The sequence below is a fragment of the Scylla paramamosain genome, chromosome 6, assembly GCF_035594125.1.
Source record: "Scylla paramamosain isolate STU-SP2022 chromosome 6, ASM3559412v1, whole genome shotgun sequence".
Classification (NCBI taxonomy): Eukaryota; Metazoa; Arthropoda; class Malacostraca; order Decapoda; family Portunidae; genus Scylla; species Scylla paramamosain.
Genome location: NC_087156.1, coordinates 8,561,226 through 8,580,000, shown reverse-complemented (window position 1 = coordinate 8,580,000; position 18,775 = coordinate 8,561,226). Strand labels below are relative to the sequence as shown.

General features: G+C 40.0%; 2 protein-coding genes across 2 annotated transcripts; one reads left to right on the top strand and one right to left on the bottom strand.

Annotated features, from left to right (window-relative positions):
• Nucleotides 1–6,186: 6,186 nt before the first annotated feature.
• On the top strand, nt 6,187–7,360 carry LOC135101275 (trypsin-1-like). Its single transcript, XM_064004980.1, has 3 exons — nt 6,187–6,342; nt 6,434–6,654; nt 6,776–7,360. Exons 1-3 carry the CDS (start codon nt 6,300–6,302, stop codon nt 7,295–7,297), a joined length of 786 nt encoding a protein of 261 aa, XP_063861050.1. The 5' UTR covers nt 6,187–6,299; the 3' UTR covers nt 7,298–7,360.
• A 3,759-nt stretch (nt 7,361–11,119) lies between these two features.
• On the bottom strand, nt 11,120–12,293 carry LOC135101274 (trypsin-1-like). Its single transcript, XM_064004979.1, has 3 exons — nt 12,135–12,293; nt 11,823–12,043; nt 11,120–11,704 (listed from the first exon to the last, which is right to left on the bottom strand). Exons 1-3 carry the CDS (start codon nt 12,175–12,177, stop codon nt 11,183–11,185), a joined length of 786 nt encoding a protein of 261 aa, XP_063861049.1. The 5' UTR covers nt 12,178–12,293; the 3' UTR covers nt 11,120–11,182.
• Nucleotides 12,294–18,775: the final 6,482 nt, after the last annotated feature.

Sequence of the window (18,775 nt, the reverse complement as noted above, 5' to 3'; positions counted from 1 at the left end):
CTATTAACAGTGGTGTTCCTCAAGCTTGTGTCCTGTCACCCACTCTCTTCCTATTACTCATCAATAATCCTCTGAACCAAACTTCTTGCCCTATCCGCTCCTACGCTAATGATACCACCCTGCACTTTTCCACCTCTTTTCGTCGACTTCCAACCCTTCAGGAAGTAAACAGTTCATGCAGGGAAGCCACAGAACGCCTGATCTCTCTAAAATTTCTGACTTGGCCAGAGCAAACTTAGTATTGTCCAATGCCTCAAAAACTGAATTCCTATATCTATAAACTCGACACAGTTTTCCAGACTACTATCCTCTCTTCTCCAATGACACTGAACTGTCTCGCTCTTCTACACTGAACATCCTTCGTCTGTCCTTTACTTACAATATAAACTGGAAATATCACATCTCTACCTAAAACTTTCATCTCTACCTAAAACAGCTTCTTTGAAGTTAGGTGTTCTGAGTCGTCTCTGCCAGTTTTCCTCTCCCTCCTCCGCCTCCCTCTTCCGATGCTAACTCTGTACATAGGCCTTATCTGTCCATGTATGGAGTATGCTTCTCATGTAATGAGAAGCATTATATCGTTCTTTTAGACTGGGTGGAATCAAAAGATTTTCGTCTTATTGACTCCTCTAGTCAAACTGACTGTCTTTAGTCTCTTTCTCGCCGACGCAGTGTTGCATATATTGCTATCTTCTAACGCTTTTTTTTCAAGCCAACTGCTCTTCTAATCTTGATAGCTGCATGCCTCCCCGTGGCATCGCTGCACAAGACTTTCTCTTTCACTCCTATTCTGTCCACTTCTCTCATACAAATGTTGACCTTTATCCTCAATCATCCATTCCTTTCTCTGGTAAACTCTGGAACGCCCTGCCTGCTTCTGTATTTCCACCTTCCTCTGACTTGAACTCTTTCAAGAGGGAGGTTTCAATACACTTATCCTATATTTTTGACTAACGCTTTCGACTCTGTGCGGTGGCTGACACCTCAAAGAACTGTTTATATATATATATATATATATATATATATATATATATATATATATATATATATATATATATATATATATATATATATATATATATAAGATTTATTGCCCTTGGTCTGTGCCCTCGTAAGTAATAAAAAAAAAAAAACTTACCCTTAGAATATCCAGACGCATTGCCTTACTTTATTATAAAAAGATTTAATGCCCTCACATATACTTAAGTGCCTCTATTATGCACATATATATTGCAATCCAGTGTGGTGCTCAACATTATGTAACTTACCTGTTACCACTACAACTTCAACTCTAAAATATTGTAAGAACAATCACAAATATCACTCCATTAGAATACACAGCTCCTCTATTTGAGCGAACACAAATCCTAAGATTCGACGACATACTGGAAACTTTAGTTTCTACTTTAATTTACATGAACCAGACAAACATACAAAGTATCCTCTCCTGAGACACTGACAACTATCACACATGTCACTGTGATCAGTTATGTCCGCCTCTCCACCGCCTCTCGAAATACAGTCACTAAACAACATATTTAGGACCCATGATTTTTAGTACTATTCCTCCCCACTTCAAAATTCACAATCATTAAACACCTTTAAAACAGAATAAAAAAAAATAAAAAAAAATTAGAAAAACAGAAACATCCTGAATATCTGCAAAAATGTCACATAAGTACAATGTCCGGTGTCGATTCAATGTTCACGCCCGTCACGGTATCCCAGTTTTTGTTACCGCATGAGTGGCATTAAGATATGACTCGTGCGGTTGTCTGCGCCAAGATACTGCCCTCTTTTCTTTATAGGTGTATGGTTGGGCGCACGAACAGCTGGATGATCTAGCTGCGACGAAACAGCAACCAGCCTTGCTATGGTAAACTAAATCCACATACACTACAGACTAACTGTCAACATTTCTCTTATAATACTCACCCTCTTTCTAAGCCCATTTTTTGAGCAACCTTAAAAAATAATTTGTAAGTCATTACCAATGTAAATACGAAAAGTAACCTCAATTTTTTCTTCATGTTAAATTTAACATAATTCTAAAAATTATATTAGTTTTTTTTTTTGTACTATATTTAAGCTGTGCCTGAACATTTTCTAATTTAAAAAAGACTAGTCATTTTTGTCATTATTATCTCTTACAATTTAAGATTTCTCTTAGCGGCTACAAATAAATGTTCAGATGGTCTCTCTCTCTCTCTCTCTCTCTCTCTCTCTCTCTCTCTCTCTCTCTCTCTCTCTCTCTCTCTCTCTCTCTCTCTCTCTCTTGGTGTGTGTTTTCCCTGATATTTAGATATTTATGATGAGCATGCCACCTAATCATGATGTCTCTCTCTGCTTGAGCTGGTCGTATTTACATATGTACTGTATGATTGCAGATATCTTGCTGACACTTATGCCTCATACGGCCCATTTATGTAACTTCTTGTTTATGATACATGTATAGCTAAAAAGCCATTTCGCTTTATGTAGACTAATTGACTTCTAGCAACATAGCACTACTGATCATGCAAGTCCTTGTTCATGTACTCATTATTAGACTTTTAAAGAATTAATATTACGGTATATATTTAGAACAACAGTTTCCGAGTTATAGATAAAGTAAGCAGGGATACACCAGAATTCCTTCTTCATTTATAGCAACGTTTCAACTTCACAGAAGGCATCATCAGGCATTCCAAGATGTGGCGAGAATGTGAAGTCCTCACTCTATAATGAGCCAGCAATGCGTTATATCCTCTGAAGTACACCAATTTGAGGAGCAACGTCTCAACTCAATTGGTTCATGTAATGGAATGGATAATTCTTCAAATGGGTGTACTTCAGAGGATATAACGCATAGCTGTCTGGTTATAAAGTAAGGACTTCACATTATCACCACTTGGCGTCTTGCAATGCCTGATGATGCCTTCTGTGAAGGTTAAACGTTGAAATAAATGAAGAAGGAATTCTGGTGTATCCCTGCTTACCTGATTATATATATATATATATATATATATATATATATATATATATATATATATATATATATATATATATATATATAGAGAGAGAGAGAGAGAGAGAGAGAGAGAGAGAGAGAGAGAGAGAGAGAGAGAGAGAGAGAGAGAGAGAGAGAGAGAGAGAGAGAGAGAGAGCCCCTATTCTGTTTCCTCCTACTTTTTCTATCCTCATTTTCAATCCAAAGCTGGATGTTGCGTTTATGTGCGCAATGACTTAACCTGCTCTCATGCCAACGCTCTTGAATCTTCCGAGTTTTCCACTATCTGGCTACGACTACAGACTCACTCTCAAACTAAATTTTTCTGTGCTGTATACTTCTCACCTAACTCCTCTGACTATAAGAAACTCGTTGTCTACTTAACTTCCAAAGTGGAGCACATTCTGATCCTTTTCCCGTTTGCGGAAATCTCTATTCTTGGAGACTTCAGTGCTCACCACCAGCTTTGGTTTTCCTCTCCCTTCACTGACTATCCTGGTAAACTAGCCTTCAACTTTGCTATCCTCCATCACCTAGAACAACCGGTGCAACATCCTCCTCGTATTCCTGACCGTCTTGGAGATACACCGTCTTGGAGATACACACCACATTCTTGACCTTTTCTTAAATTCTAATCCTACTGCTTATGCTGTCACCCTCTCTTCTCCGTTGGGCTCATACGATTACAATCTCAAATCTGTATCTTGTCCTAACGCTCCAATCCCTCCTCAGGATCCCCCTAAACGGAGGCACCTCTGGCGTTTTGCTTGTGCTACTTGAGGGGCCCTGAGAATGTATTTTGCTGATTTTCCTTGGAATGACTACTGTTTCCGTGTAAGAGACCCTTTTCTGTGTGCCGAGCGCTTAACAAAGGTGATAGTGTCTGGCATAGAGACGTACATTCCTCACTCTTTTTTTCGACCTAAACATTCCAAATCTTGGTTTAACACAATCTATTCTCGTGTACGCATGATAGAGAGGTGGCCCACAAAAGATACTTAAGCCTTCCAACATCAGAATCTCGTGCGCTTTATATTTCTTTCCAGACCCATGCACATTCTGTTCTCCAACTAAGCAAAAACTCCTTCATTAATAGAATATGTCAAAATCTTTCAAGATCTAATTCCTCTTGTGACTTCTGGCACCTAGCCAGAAATATCTCCAGTAACATTGCTTCTTCGTCTTTCCCTCCTTTATTTCAACCAGATGGCACAGCTGCTATCACATTTACCTCTAAAGCTGAACTCTCCGCTCAAACCCTTGCTAAAAACTCTACGATTCAGAATTTATTTCTCCCTTTCCTCCATCCTCTGACTACTTCATGGTACCTATTAAAATTCTTCGCAATAATGTTTTCCATGCCCTCGCTGATCTTAACCACTGGAAGGCTTCTGGACCTGATGGGGTCCCTCCTATCGTTCTTCGAAACTGTGTCTCCGTGCTTGCACCATGCCTATTCAAACACTTTCAACTCTGTCTATCAACATCTACCTTTCCTTCTTGCTGAAAGTTTGCCTACATTCAGCCTGTTTCTAAGGAGGGTGACTGTTCTAATCCCTGAAACTATCGTCCTATTGCTTTAATTTCCTGCCTATCTAATGTTTTTGAACCTATCCTCAACAGGAAGATTCTTAAATTTATATCATTTCACAACCTTCTTTCTCATCGCCAGTATGGGTTCCGTCAAGGTCGCTCTACTGGTGCTGTTCTCACTTTCCTTACCGAGTTTTGGTCATCCTCTTTTTAGAGATTTTGGTGAGATTTTCCTGTTGCCTTGTACATACCAAAAGCTTTTAACAGATAGAGTCTTTGATTTACAAACTACCCTCCTACGGCTTCTATCCTTCTCTCTGTAACTTCATCTCAAGCTTCCTTTCTGACCGTTTTATTGCAGCTGTGGTAGGCGGTCACTGTTCGTCTAATAAATATATTAACAGTGGTGTTCCTCAGGGTTCTGTCCTATCACCCACTCTCTTATTATTATTTATCAAAGACCTTTTAAACCAAACTTCTTGTCCTATCCACTCCTACGCTAATGATATCACCCTGCAGTTTTCCACGTCTTTGCTTAGACTTCGAACCCTTCAGGAAGTAAACATTTCACGTTGGGAAGCGTGAAATGTTTACTTCCTTTACTTCTAAAATTTCTGATTGGGGCATAGTAAACGTGGTATTCTTAAATGTCTCAAAAACTCAATTCCTCCATCTATCAACTCGACATAAACTTCCAGACAACTATACCCTCTTCTTCAATGACATTTAACTGTCCCCATCTTTTACACTGAACATCCTCGGTCTGTCCTTTCCTTATAATCTAAACTGGAAACTTCACATCTCAACTCTAGCTAAAACAACCTCTATAAAGTCAGGCGTTCTGAGACGTCTCCGCCAGTTTTTCTCACCCATCCAGCTCCTAACTCTTTACAAGGGTCTTATCCGTCCATGTATGGAGTATACTTCACATGTCTGAGAGGGTTCCATTCATACCGCTCTTCTAGACAGAGTGGAATCAAGAGCTTTTCATATCATCGACACTAATCCTCTAACTGTCTGTCTTCAGCCTCTCTCTCATCGCCTCAATGTTGCATTTCTAGCTATCTTCTACTGCTATTTTCATGCTAACTATTCTTCTGATCTTGCTAACTGGATGTCTCCCCTCCTCCCACGGCCTTTTTCCACAAGAATTTCTTCTTTTTCTCACCCCTATTCTGTCCACCACCCTAATGCAAGAGTTAACCTGTATTCTCAATCATTTATCCCTTCCTCTGGTAAACTCTGGAACTCCCTACCTTCTTCTGTATTTCCACCTTCCTATGTCTTGAATTCCTTCAAGAGGGAGGTTTTAAGACACTTATCCTTCAATTTTTGACAACCGCTTTGGACCCTGTTGTGGAACTGGCATCTCCATGAGATTTTTTTTATTTTTAATTATATTTTTGTTGTCCTTGGTTAGTGTCCCTCTTCCATAAAAAAAAAATATTTTGAGAAAAAGAAAAAAAAAAAAATATATATATATATATATATATATATATATATATATATATATATATATATATATATATATATATATATATATATATATATATATATATATATATATATATATATATATATATATATATATATATATATAATCATCCAGGGAAGGAAGCATAGACACTGATAACCACTGTATTGGAGAATGATTCTGAAAAAAAATCTTGCATCTGCAGGTTCCCAGTGCTTTAAGTATTGATAACAAAGCCGGTAATTCCGACTTGCTGCTATAAAACATGTCTGCGGCAAACAGTCGTCGTCACCAGCATCCAACATGAAGACCTTCGTGCTCTGCCTCCTCGTCGCCGGGGCTCTCGGTTAGCACCTCCCTCCATGCCACCGTTCATCACTCACTCACTCATTTATTAACCTAAAACATCTCCATAACAAGTCCTCCTTCTTCAACAGCCGCCCCCTCTCGTAAGCCCACGTTCCGTCGGGGTCTCAACAGGATCGTCGGTGGACAGGAAGCTACGCCAGGACAGTTCCCATATCAGCTCAGTTTCCAGGACACATCTTATGGAATCGATTTCCATTTCTGTGGAGCTTCCATCTACAGTGAGCACTGGGCTGTATGTGCCGGGCACTGCGTCCAGGGTGAGAACATGAACAATCCAGAGTACCTCCAGGTATATACGCATCCACCCGATACTTGCTTTTGCAAAAAACGTATTATACAACAAATAAACAAACACACACAAAAAAAAAAAAAAAAAAAAATATACGTAATTCACGACTGCTGGTTTGCAGGTAGTGGCTGGTGACCACATTCTTTACCATGATGAAGGTCACGAGCAGACGGTGACCCTATCCAAAATCATCCTGCACGAGGATTACAATTCATTTACTATCAGCAATGATGTCTCCGTTCTCAAACTGTCAGAGCCCCTGATCTTCAACGACAGGGTTAACTCTATCCCCCTTCAGTCCAAGAAAGATTTTTTAGGTGAGTGCGTCGTGTCAGGATGGGGCACAACCGCAGAAGGAGGTCAAAGTCCAGACAATCTGCATTACGTTGACGTCCCTACCGTCACCGACGCTGAGTGTCGCAAACACTATGGCGACAACGAGATCGAAGACTCCATGATCTGTGCTGGACTGCCTGAAGGAGGAAAAGACGCTTGCCAGGGTGACTCTGGTGGACCTTTGGCATGTAATGGCCACCTGACTGGTATCGTGTCCTGGGGCTACGGCTGTGCCCGTCCCAACTATCCCGGGGTTTATGCTGAAGTGGCCTACTTCAAGTCCTGGATTGAGGCAAACGCTGTATAAGTATTGTGCTTCAGCCATCACATTTGTAGAATTCACGAAATAATAAAGAACACATACCAATAATATTTCTTTCCACTTGTATTATTTTTTTTGCAAAGATTTGGCTTTACTGAGGTAAAATCATCTGTTACACTCTTGATGAATGTCTAATGTTTATGAGGAAGCAGATATATTGAAAAAAAAACTATGATCTAATATAGATAAATTTCAAACAAACATTTAATAAGAAGTTTCCAGCTCAGATTATAAGTAAAGGACAGACCGAGGATGTTCAGTGTAGAAGAGGGGGACAGTTGAGTGTCATTGAAGAAGAGGGGATAGTGTCTGGAAGATTGTGTCGAGTTGATAGATGGAGGAATTGAGTTTTTGAGGCATTGAACAATACCAAGTTTGCTCTGCCCCAATCAGAAATTTTAGAAAGATCAGAAGTCAGGCGTTCTGTGGCTTCCCTGCGTGATATGTTTACCTCCTGAAGGGTTGGACGTCTATGAAAAGACGTGGAAAAGTGCAGGGTGGTATCATCAGCATAGGAGTGGATAGGACAAGAAGTTTGGTTTAGAAGATCATTAATGAATAATAAGAAGAGAGTGGGTGACAGGACAGAACCCTGAGGAACACCACTGTTAATAGATTTAGGAGAAGAACAGTGACCGTCTACCACAGCAGCAATAGAACGGTCAGAAAGGAAACTTGAGATGAAGTTACAGAGAGAAGGATAGAAACCGTAGGAGGGTAGTTTTGAAATCAAAGCTTTGTGCCAGACTCTATCAAAGGCTTTTGATATGTCCAAGGCAACAGCAAAAGTTTCACCAAAGTCTCTAAAAGAGGATGACCAAGACTCAGTAAGGAAAGCCAGAAGATCACCAGTAGAGCGGCCTTGACGGAACCCATACTGGCGATCAGATAGAAGGTTGTGAAGTGATAGATGTTTAAGAATCTTCCTGTTGAGGATAGATTCAAAAACTTTAGATAAGCAGGAAATTACAGCAATAGGACGGTAGTTTGAGGGATTAGAGCGGTCACCCTTTTTAGGAACAGGTTGAGTGTAGGCAAACTTCCAACAAGAAGGAAAGGTAGATTTTGACAGACAGAGCTGAAAGAGTTTGACTAGGCAAGGTGCAAGCACGGAGGCACAGTTTCGGAGAACAATAGGAGGGACCCCATCAGGTCCATAAGCCTTCCGAGGGTTTAGGCCAGCGAGGGCATGGAAAACATCATTACGAAGAATTTTAATACGTGGCATGAAGTAGTCAGAGGGTGGAGGAGAGGGAGGAACAAGCCCAGAATCGTCCAAGGTAGAGTTTTTAGCAAAGGTTTGAGCAAAGAGTTCAGCTTTAGAAATAGATGTGATAGCAGTGGTGCCATCTGGTTGAAGTAGAGGAGGGAAAGAAGAGGAAGCAAAGTTATTGGAGATAATTTTGGCTAGATGCCAGAAATCACGAGGGGAGTTAGGTCTTGAAAGGTTTTGAAATTTTCTGTTAATGAAGGAGTTTTTGGCTAGTTGGAGAACAGACTTGGCATGGTTCCGGGCAGAAATATAAAGTGCATGAGATTCTGGTGAAGGAAGGCTTAAGTACCTTTTGTGGGCCACCTCTCTATCATGTATAGCACGAGAACAAGCTGTGTTAAACCAAGGTTTAGAAGGTTTAGGACGAGAAAAGAGTGAGGAATGTACGCCTCCATGCCAGACACTATCACCTCTGTTATGCGCTCAGCACACAAAGACGGGTCTATGACACGGAAGCAGTAGTCATTCCAAGGAAAATCAGCAAAATACCTCCTCAGGTCCCCCCAACTAGCAGAGGCAAAACGCCAGAGGCACCTTCGTTTAGGGGGATCCTGAGGAGGGATTGGAGTGATAGGACAAGATAAAAATATGAGATTGTGATCGGAGGAGCCCAACGGAGAAGAAAGGGTGACAGCATAAGCAGAAGGATTAAAGGTCAGGAAAAGGTCAAGAATGTTGGGCGTATCTCCAAGACGGTCAGGAATACGAGTAGGGTGTTGCACCAATTGCTCTAGGTCATGGAGGATAGCAAAGTTGTAGGCTAGTTCACCAGGATGGTCAGTGAAGGGAGAGGAAAGCCAAAGCTGGTGGTGAACATTGAAGTCTCCAAAAATGGAGATCTCTGCAAAAGGGAAGAGGGTCAGAATGTGCTCCAATTTGGAAGTTAAGTAGTCAAAGAATTTCTTATAGTCAGAGGAGTTAGGAGAGAGGTATACAGCACAGATAAATTTAGTATGAGAATGACTCTGTAGTCGTAGCCAGATGGTGGAAAACTCGGAAGATTCAAGAGCGTGGGCACGAGAGCAGGTTAAGTCATTGCGCACATAAACGCAGCATCCAGCTTTGGATCGAAAATGAGGATAGAGAAAGTAGGAGGGAACAGAAAAGGGGCTACTGTCAGTTGCCTCAGACACCTGAGTTTCAGTGAGGAAAAGAAGATGAGGTTTAGAAGAGGAGAGGTGGTGCTCTACAGATTGAAAATTAGATCTTAGACCGCGAATGTTGCAGAAGTTAATGAAGAAAAAGTTGAGGGGAGTGTCAAGACACTTAGGGTCGTCGACGGAAAGGCTGTCCGACCTGGGGACATTTATGGTCCCCTCTCCAGATGGGGACTCCGAGGCTGGTGTAGGAGTCGCCATGATTTTAAAATTTTTTGAGTGAAGGGTGTGTGTGTTATTAGGTGCTTGTAGTTTTGTGTGGAGGAAGAGAGTTGTCTTTAGAGGGCAGGCTGTGACTACCCCCTTGTGTTGTGAGACACAAAGGGAAACGTTCAGTAAGATCACAGCTGTAGTGGTGTTTAAAAACACCAATTCACACACACACACACACACACACACACACACACACACACACAATATATATATATATATATATATATATATATATATATATATATATATATATATATATATATATATATATATATATATATATATATATATATATATATATATATATATATATATATATATATATATATATATATATATATATATATATATATATATTGTGTGTGTGTGTGTGTGTGTGTGTGTATGAATTGGTGTTTTTAAACACCACTACACACAAAAAAAAACAAGTACATTATAACCATAAGTACGCGAAACTTAATATTTAACAACAATTTTCTCACATTATTCCAAAATTTAAGTTTTACAGGAGTGTTACGAGTTAATTAATGAATTAGGGGAGATTAAGCTATTCTAAGATCTGCAAGAAATGGTAGATCGTTAACTGTCCTTAGTTGTTGCCGAACATCTTATCGAGGTCTTGAGCAGTCACTGCACACTACTTGACAAGTCGATGTCGAGCCTCACTCTCCATTGCATTTAAGTTTTTTTTGCACCTGACCGGCGGTCAATGAACCTAAACACTGGATATAATGTACTTTATTACTTGTTCTAAACATCAAACTAAGGTGTTCTTTTAAGGAATAATAAAATTTTATTGCATGTTCCCTAATGTTGGATAAACGTCGGTGAGTTATGGGTCTGTTAGTTATAAAGCTAAAATCGTTGTGATTTGTGACCATTTATTGTAACTATGTCGCCTTTTCCATATCCATCATCAAATCAAGCTTAATTATGCATACATATTTTTTCAAACACTTCCATTCACCACAATCATGCTCAAGAGTCTTTAGTGGGGCCTTCTTATCAAATGTTTGTTTGAAATTCATGTATATTAGATCATAGTTTTTTTTTCATTATATCTGCTTCCTCATAAACATTAGACATTCATCAAGAGTATAACAGATGGTTTTACCTCACTAAAGCCAAATCTTTGCAAGAAAATGATACAAGTGGAAAGAAATATTATTGGTATGTGTTCTTTATTATTTCGTGAATTCTACAAATGTGATGGCTGAAGCACAATACTTATTTAGCGTTTGCCTCAATCCAAGACTTGAAGTAGGCCACTTCAGCATAAACCCCGGGATAGTTGGGACGGGCACAGCCGTAGCCCCAGGACACGATACCAGTCAGGTGGCCATTACATGCCAAAGGTCCACCAGAGTCACCCTGGCAAGCGTCCTTTCCTCCTTCAGGCAGTCCAGCACAGATCATGGAGTCTTCGATCTCGCTGTCGCCATAGTGTTTGCGACACTCAGCGTCGGTGACGGTAGGGACGTCAACGTAATGCAGTTTGGATGGACTTACACCTCCCTCTGTGGTTGTACCCCAGCCTGACACGACGCAGTCACCTAAGAAATTTTTTTCTGACTGAAGGGGGATAGAGCTAACCCTGTTGTTGAAGGTCAGGGGCTCTGACAGTTTGAGAACGGAGACATCATTGCTGATGGTAAATGAATTGTAATCCTCGTGCTGGATGATTTTGGAGAGGATCACCTTCTGCTCGTGACCTTCATCATGGTAAAGAGTGTGTTCACCAGCCACTACCTGCAAACCAGCAGTCGTGAATTACGTATAAAATCTTTTTTTTTATGTGTGTGTTTGTTTGTTTACTCGTTGTATATAATTTTTTGCATAAACAAATACAAGGTGGATGCGTATATACCTGGAGGTAGTCTGGGTTGTTCATGTCCTCTCCCTGGACGCAGTGCCCGGCACATACAGCCCAGTGCTCACTGTAGATGGAAGCTCCACAGAAATGGAAATCGAATCCATAAGATATGTCCTGGAAACTGAGCTGATACGGGAACTCTCCTGGCGTAGCTTCCTGTCCACCGACGATCCTGTTGAGACCCCGACGGAACGTGGGCTTGCGAGAGGGGGCGGCTGTTGAAGGAGGAGGACTTGTTATGAAGATGTTTTAAGTTAATAAATGAGTGAGTGAGTGATGAACGGTGGCATGGAGGGAGGTACTAACCGAGAGCCCCGGCGACGAGGAGGCAGAGCACGAGGGTCTTCATGTTGGACTCTGGTGACGACGACTGTTTGCCGCAGACACGTTTTATAGCAGCAAGTCGGAATTACCGGCTTTGTTATCAGTACTTAAAGCAATGAGAACCTGCAGATGCAAGATTTTTTTTTCAAAATCATTCTTCAATATAGTGGTTATCAGTGTCTATGCTTCCTTCCCTGGATGATTATATATATATATATATATATATATATATATATATATATATATATATATATATATATATATATATATATATATATATATATATATATATATATATATATATATATATATATATTTTTTTTTTTTTTTTTTTTCAAAATATTTTTCTTTTTTTTTATGGAAGAGGGATACTAGCCAAGGGCAACAAAAATACAATTAGAAATAAAAAAATATATCATTGAGATGCCAGTCCCATAACAGGGTCCAAAGCGGTAGACAAAAATTGAAGGATAAGTGTCTTGAAACCTCCCTCTTAAAGGAATTCAAGACACAGGAAGGTGGAAATACAGAAGAAGGTAGGGATTTCCAGAGTTTACCAGAGAAAGGGATGAATGACTGAGAATGCAGGTTAACTCTTGCATTAGGGTGGTGGACAGAATAGGGGTGAGAAAAAGAAGAAATTCTTGTGGAAAAAGGCCGTGGGAGGAGGGGAGACATCCAGTTACCAAGATCAGATGAACAGTTAGCATGAAAATAGCAGTAGAAGATAGCTAGAAATGCAACATTGAGGCGATGAGAGAGAGGCTGAAGACAGACAGTTAGAGGATTAGTGTCGATGATATGAAAAGCTCTTGATTCCACTCTGTCTAGAAGAGCGGTATGAATGGAACCCTCTCAGACATGTGAAGTATACTCCATACATGGACGGATAAGGCCCTTGTTAGGAGCTGGATGGGTGAGAAAAACTGGCGGAGACATCTCAGAACGCCTGACTTCATAGAGGTTGTTTTAGCTAGAGTTGAGATGTGAAGTTTCCAGTTTAGATTATAAGTAAAGGACAGACCGAGGATGTTCAGTGTATAAGATGGGGACAGTTGAATGTCATTGAAGAAGAGGGTATAATTGTCTGAAAGGTTATGTCGAGTTGATAGATGGAGGAATTGAGTTTTTGAGACATTTAAGAATACCACGTTTACTATGCCCCAATCAGAAATTTTAGAAGTAAAGGAAGTAAACATTTCACGCTTCCCAACGTGAAATGTTTACTTCCTGAAGGGTTCGAAGTCTATGCAAAGACGTGGAAAACTGCAGGGTGATATCATTAGCGTAGGAGTGGATAGGACAAGAAGTTTGGTTTAGAAGGTCATTGATAAATAATGATAAGAGAGTGGGTGATAGGACAGAATCCTGAGGAACACCACTGCTAATAGATTTAATAGACGAACAGTGACCACCTACCACAGCTGCAATAGAACGGTCAGAAAGGAAGCTTGAGATGAAGTTACAGAGAGAAGGATAGAAGCCGTAGGAGGGTAGTTTGTAAATCAAAGACTCTCTCTGTTAAAAGCTTTTGATATGTACAAGGCAACAGGAAAATTTCACCAAAATTTCTAAAAGAGGATGACCAAAAACTCGGTAAGGAAAGCGAGAAGATCACCAGTAGAACGACCTTGACGGAACCCATACTTCATGCGTAACACGAGAATAGATTGTGTTAAACCAAGATTTGGAACGTTTAGGTCGATAAAGAGAGTGAGGAATGTACGTCTCTATGCCAGACACTATCACCTTTGTTGAGCGCTCGGCTCACAGAAAAGGGTCTCTTACACGGAAGGTTTAGTCATTCCAAGGAAAATCAGCAAAATACATCCTCAGGGCCCCACAACTAGCACAGGCAAAACGCCAGAGGTACCTCCGTTTAGGGTGATCCTGAGGAGGGATTGGAGCGATAGGACAAGATACAGATATGAGATTGTAATCGTATGAGCCCAACGGAGAAGAGAGGGTGACAGCATAAGCAGTAGGATTAGAATTTAAGAAAAGGTCAAGAATGTGGTGTGTATCTCCAAGGCGGTGTATCTCCAAGACGGTCAGGAATACGAGGAGGATGTTGCACCAGTTGTTCTAGGTGATGGAGGATAGCAAAGTTGAAGGCTAGTTTACCAGGATAGTCAGTGAAGGGAGAGGAAAACCAAAGCTGGTGGCGAACACTGAAGTCTCCAAGAATAGAGATTTCCGCAAACGGGAAAAGGATCAGAATGTGCTCCACTTTGGAAGTTAAGTAGACAACGAGTTTCTTATAGTCAGAGGAGTTAGGTGAGAAGTATACAGCACAGAAAAATTTAGTTTGTGAGTGAGTAGTCGTAGCCAGATAGTGGAAAACTCGGAAGATTCAAGAGCGTGGGCATGAGAGTAGGTTAAGTCATTGCGCACATAAACGCAACATCCAGCTTTGGATTGAAAATGAGGATAGAGAAAGTAGGAGGGAACAGAAAAGGGGCTATATATATATATATATATATATATATATATATATATATATATATATATATATATATATATATATATATATATATATATATATATATATAATCAGGTAAGCAGGGATACAGCAGAATTCCTTCTTCATTTATTTCAACGTTTAACCTTCACAGAAGGCATCATCAGGCATTGCAAGACGCCAAGTGGTGATAATGTGAAGTCCTTACTTTATAACCAGACAGCCATGCGTTATATCCTCTGAAGTACACCCATTTGAAGAATTATCCATTCCATTACATGAACCAATTGAGTTGAGACGTTGCTCCTCAAATTGGTGTACTTCAGAGGATATAACGCATTGCTGGCTCATTATAGAGTGAGGACTTCACATTCTCGCCACATCTTGGAATGCCTGATGATGCCTTCTGTGAAGTTGAAACGTTGCTATAAATGAAGAAGGAATTCTGGTGTATCCCTGCTTACTTTATCTATAACTCGGAAACTGTTGTTCTAAATATATACCGTAATATTAATTCTTTAAAAGTCTAATAATGAGTACATGAACAAGGACTTGCATGATCAGTAGTGCTATGTTGCTAGAAGTCAATTAGTCTACATAAAGCGAAATGGCTTTTTAGCTATACATGTATCATAAACAAGAAGTTACATAAATGGGCCGTATGAGGCATAAGTGTCAGCAAGATATCTGCAATCATACAGTACATATGTAAATACGACCAGCTCAAGCAGAGAGAGACATCATGATTAGGTGGCATGCTCATCATAAATATCTAAATATCAGGGAAAACACACACCAAGAGAGAGAGAGAGAGAGAGAGAGAGAGAGAGAGAGAGAGAGAGAGAGAGAGAGAGAGAGAGAGAGACCATCTGAACATTTATTTGTAGCCGCTAAGAGAAATCTTAAATTGTAAGAGATAATAATGACAAAAATGACTAGTCTTTTTTAAATTAGAAAATGTTCAGGCACAGCTTAAATATAGTACAAAAAAAACAGAAATGTAATTTTTAGAAATATGTTAAATTTTACATGAAGAAAAAATTGAGATTACTTTTCGTATTTACATTGGTAATGACTTATAAATTATTTTTAAGGTTGCTCAAAGAATGGGCCTAGAAAGAGGGTGAGCATTATAAGAAAAATGTTGACAGTTGGTCTGTAGTGTATGTGGATTTAGTTTACCATAGCAAGGCTGGTTGCTGTTTCGTCGTAGCTAGACCATCCAGCTGTGGAGAGGCGGACATAACTGATCACAGTGACGTGTGTTATAGTTGTCAGTGTCTCAGGAGAGGATACTTTGTATGTTTGTCTGGTTCATTTAAATTAAAGTAGAAACTGAAGTTTCCAGTATGAAGTGTCGTCGAATCTCAGGATTCGTGTTCGCTCAAATAGAAGAGCTGTGTATTCTAATGGAGTGATATTTGTGATTTTTCTTACAATATTTTAGAGTTGAAGTTGTAGTGGTAACAGGTAAAAGAACGGTATTAGTGGAACCCCTTCCCTCCCTAACCATTACATGAGAAGCATACTCCATACATGGACAGATAAGGCCTAGGTACTGTCATGTTATTGGCCGAGTTTACCTTGAATGGGATCACGTTTTCTTATTGTCCCCGTGTTCCGGTTACCTGCCATTCGGGCATTATCCTTATTATTGTTGTAAGTAGTGTAAGGCTTATTTACCCATTTTATATCATGTAGTATTATTCTCTTCATAATTTAAGTTCTATATATCTTTGTATGTATAAGGGAGGAAGTATAATTGAGGTGGAAATACGTTGGAAACGAGGAGAGCTTGAGTGGGCAACAACACATTCCAAGGAGGGGAAAAATCAGAACGCCTTGGGTCGTGAAGTAGGGAAGAAGGTGGCGTTTCTCAGGGGAGGATTTTGGTGTGGATTGGTGATGGAGTGAGTTTGTGGAGGTATTAGTGGTGTAGCGGTATAACCTTGATATCCAGGATCAGGTTAGTGAGTCTTTTGTGGTACCAAGAGCTCTTGTCCGCTGAAATTCGGTTGTTGAGTTGTGCCGGTGACGCTGTTGGAAGGGGTCATAGGTCAAACTGGCAGCCATTTTGTGAGTGGAGGTTGTGGTGTTAACCTTGGAAGTTGGTGTTGTGGTGTATTGGTGATTTTGGGGACGAGATTATGGTGTTATGGGTAATCTTTGGTGATAATGGTAATCTCTTGTGAGGCTTGAGGAGGTGAAATACGGGAATTATTGTCTGGGGACGCGGAAATGGCGTCCGGGTAAATTCCTGCGGTTGAGGGGAAACATTTCTGTGACTGGTGGAGCTGTAAACGGGTTCTGGTGACGTGGGAAGTGACGAGAACGTCATGTAGTAACGTGTGCTACCTCATGTTGTTTGTGAATTATTATTAGTATTAATATATGTGCTTGTAACATAGAATAATCGTGTTTTCTACCCCCCCAACAACAATCTGGTATTAGAGGTAATTCCAGGTGTCCTGAGTCAAGGTAAAGGTGGAGTAAGAGATAATTGTGACGATTTCAGATAGGTCGGGTAGGCACTCGAAGCCTTTAAAAATCCAGACCTTTAAAACTTTCCGGGATCAGTGTAACGTCCACTTTCTTGGAGAGATAACCGGGATCGTACGATCGCAGGTAAGTAGGCGATCGTGACAGTACAGAGTTAGCATCGGAAGAGGGAGGCGGGGGAGGGAGAGGAAAACTGGCGGAGACGACTCAGAACACCTAACTTCAAAGAAGCTGTTTTAGGTAGAGATCAGATGTTGAGCATAATGTTGAGCACCAGATTGGATTGCAATAAGTATGAGCATAATAGAGGCACTTAAGTATATGTGAGGGCATTAAATATTTGTTTTAATAAGGTAAGGCAATGCGTCTGGATATTCTAAGGGTAATTCTTTTTTTTTTTAATTACTTACGAGGGCAGAGACCAAGGGCAACAAATCTTTTAAATAAATAAATAAATAAATATATATATATATATATATATATATATATATATATATATATATATATATATATATATATATATATATATATATATATATATATATATATATATATATATATATATATATATATATATATATATATATATATATATATATATATATATATATATATATATATATATATATATAAAAGGTTCTTTGAGGTGCCGGTCACCGTACAGAGTCGAAAGCGTTAGTCAGAAATATAGGATAAGTGTCTTGAAACCTCCCTCTTGAAAGAGTTTAAGTCAGAGGAAGGTGGAAATACAGAAGCAGGCAGGGCGTTCCAGAGTTTACCAGAGAAAGGAATGGATGATTGAGAATAAAAGTCAACATTTCCATGAGAGAAGTCGACAGAATAGGAGTGAAAGAGGAAAGTCTTGTGCAGCGATGCCACGGAAGAAGGGGAGGCATGCAGCTAGCAAGATCAGAAGAGCAGTTGGCTTGAAAAAAAGCGTTAGAAGATAGCAATATATGCAACACTGCGTCGGCGAGAAAGAGACTAAAGACAGTCAGTTAGACGAGATGAAAATCTTTTGATTCCATCCAGTCTAAAAGAACGGTATAAGTGGAACCCCCTCCCTCCCTAATCATTACATGAGAAGCATACTCCATACATGGACAAATAAGGCCTAGGTACAGAGTTAACATCGGAAGAGGGAGGCGGGGGCGGGAGAGGAAAACTGGCGGAGACGACTCAGAACACCTAACTTCAAAGAAGCTGTTTTAGGTAGAGATGAAAGTTTTAGGTAGAGATGTGAAATTTCCAGTTTATATTGTTACTAAAGGACAGACGAAGGATGCTCAGTGTAGAAGAGAGAGACAGTTCAGGGTCACTGAAGAAGAGAGGATAGTTGTCTGGAAAACTGTGTCGAGTTTATAGATATAGGAATTCAGTTTTTGAGGCATTGAACAATACTAAGTTTTCTCTGGCCAAGTCAGAAATTTTAGAGAGATCAGGCGTTCTGTGGCTTCCCTGCATGAACTGTTTACTTCCTGAAGGGTTGGACGTCGTCGAAAAGAGGTGGAAAAGTGCAGGGTGGTATCATTAGCGTAGGAGCGGATAGGGCAAGAAGTTTGGTTCAGAGGATTATTGGTGAGTAATAGGAAGAGAGTGGGTGACAGGACACAACCTTGAGGAACACCACTGTTAATAGATTAAGGAGAACAGTGACCGTCTA

Excerpts from the sequence above, each read along its gene's own strand:
- LOC135101274 (XM_064004979.1), bottom strand. The coding sequence starts at position 12,177 with ATGAAGACCCTCGTGCTCTGCCTCCTCGTCGCCGGGGCTCTCG. Across the intron at positions 12,044-12,134 it reads CCTCGTCGCCGGGGCTCTCG|CCGCCCCCTCTCGCAAGCCC; the intron begins GTTAGTACCTCC and ends CTCCTTCAACAG. Across the intron at positions 11,705-11,822 it reads ACAACCCAGACTACCTCCAG|GTAGTGGCTGGTGAACACAC; the intron begins GTATATACGCAT and ends GCTGGTTTGCAG.
- LOC135101275 (XM_064004980.1), top strand. The coding sequence starts at position 6,300 with ATGAAGACCTTCGTGCTCTGCCTCCTCGTCGCCGGGGCTCTCG. Across the intron at positions 6,343-6,433 it reads CCTCGTCGCCGGGGCTCTCG|CCGCCCCCTCTCGTAAGCCC; the intron begins GTTAGCACCTCC and ends CTTCTTCAACAG. Across the intron at positions 6,655-6,775 it reads ACAATCCAGAGTACCTCCAG|GTAGTGGCTGGTGACCACAT; the intron begins GTATATACGCAT and ends GCTGGTTTGCAG.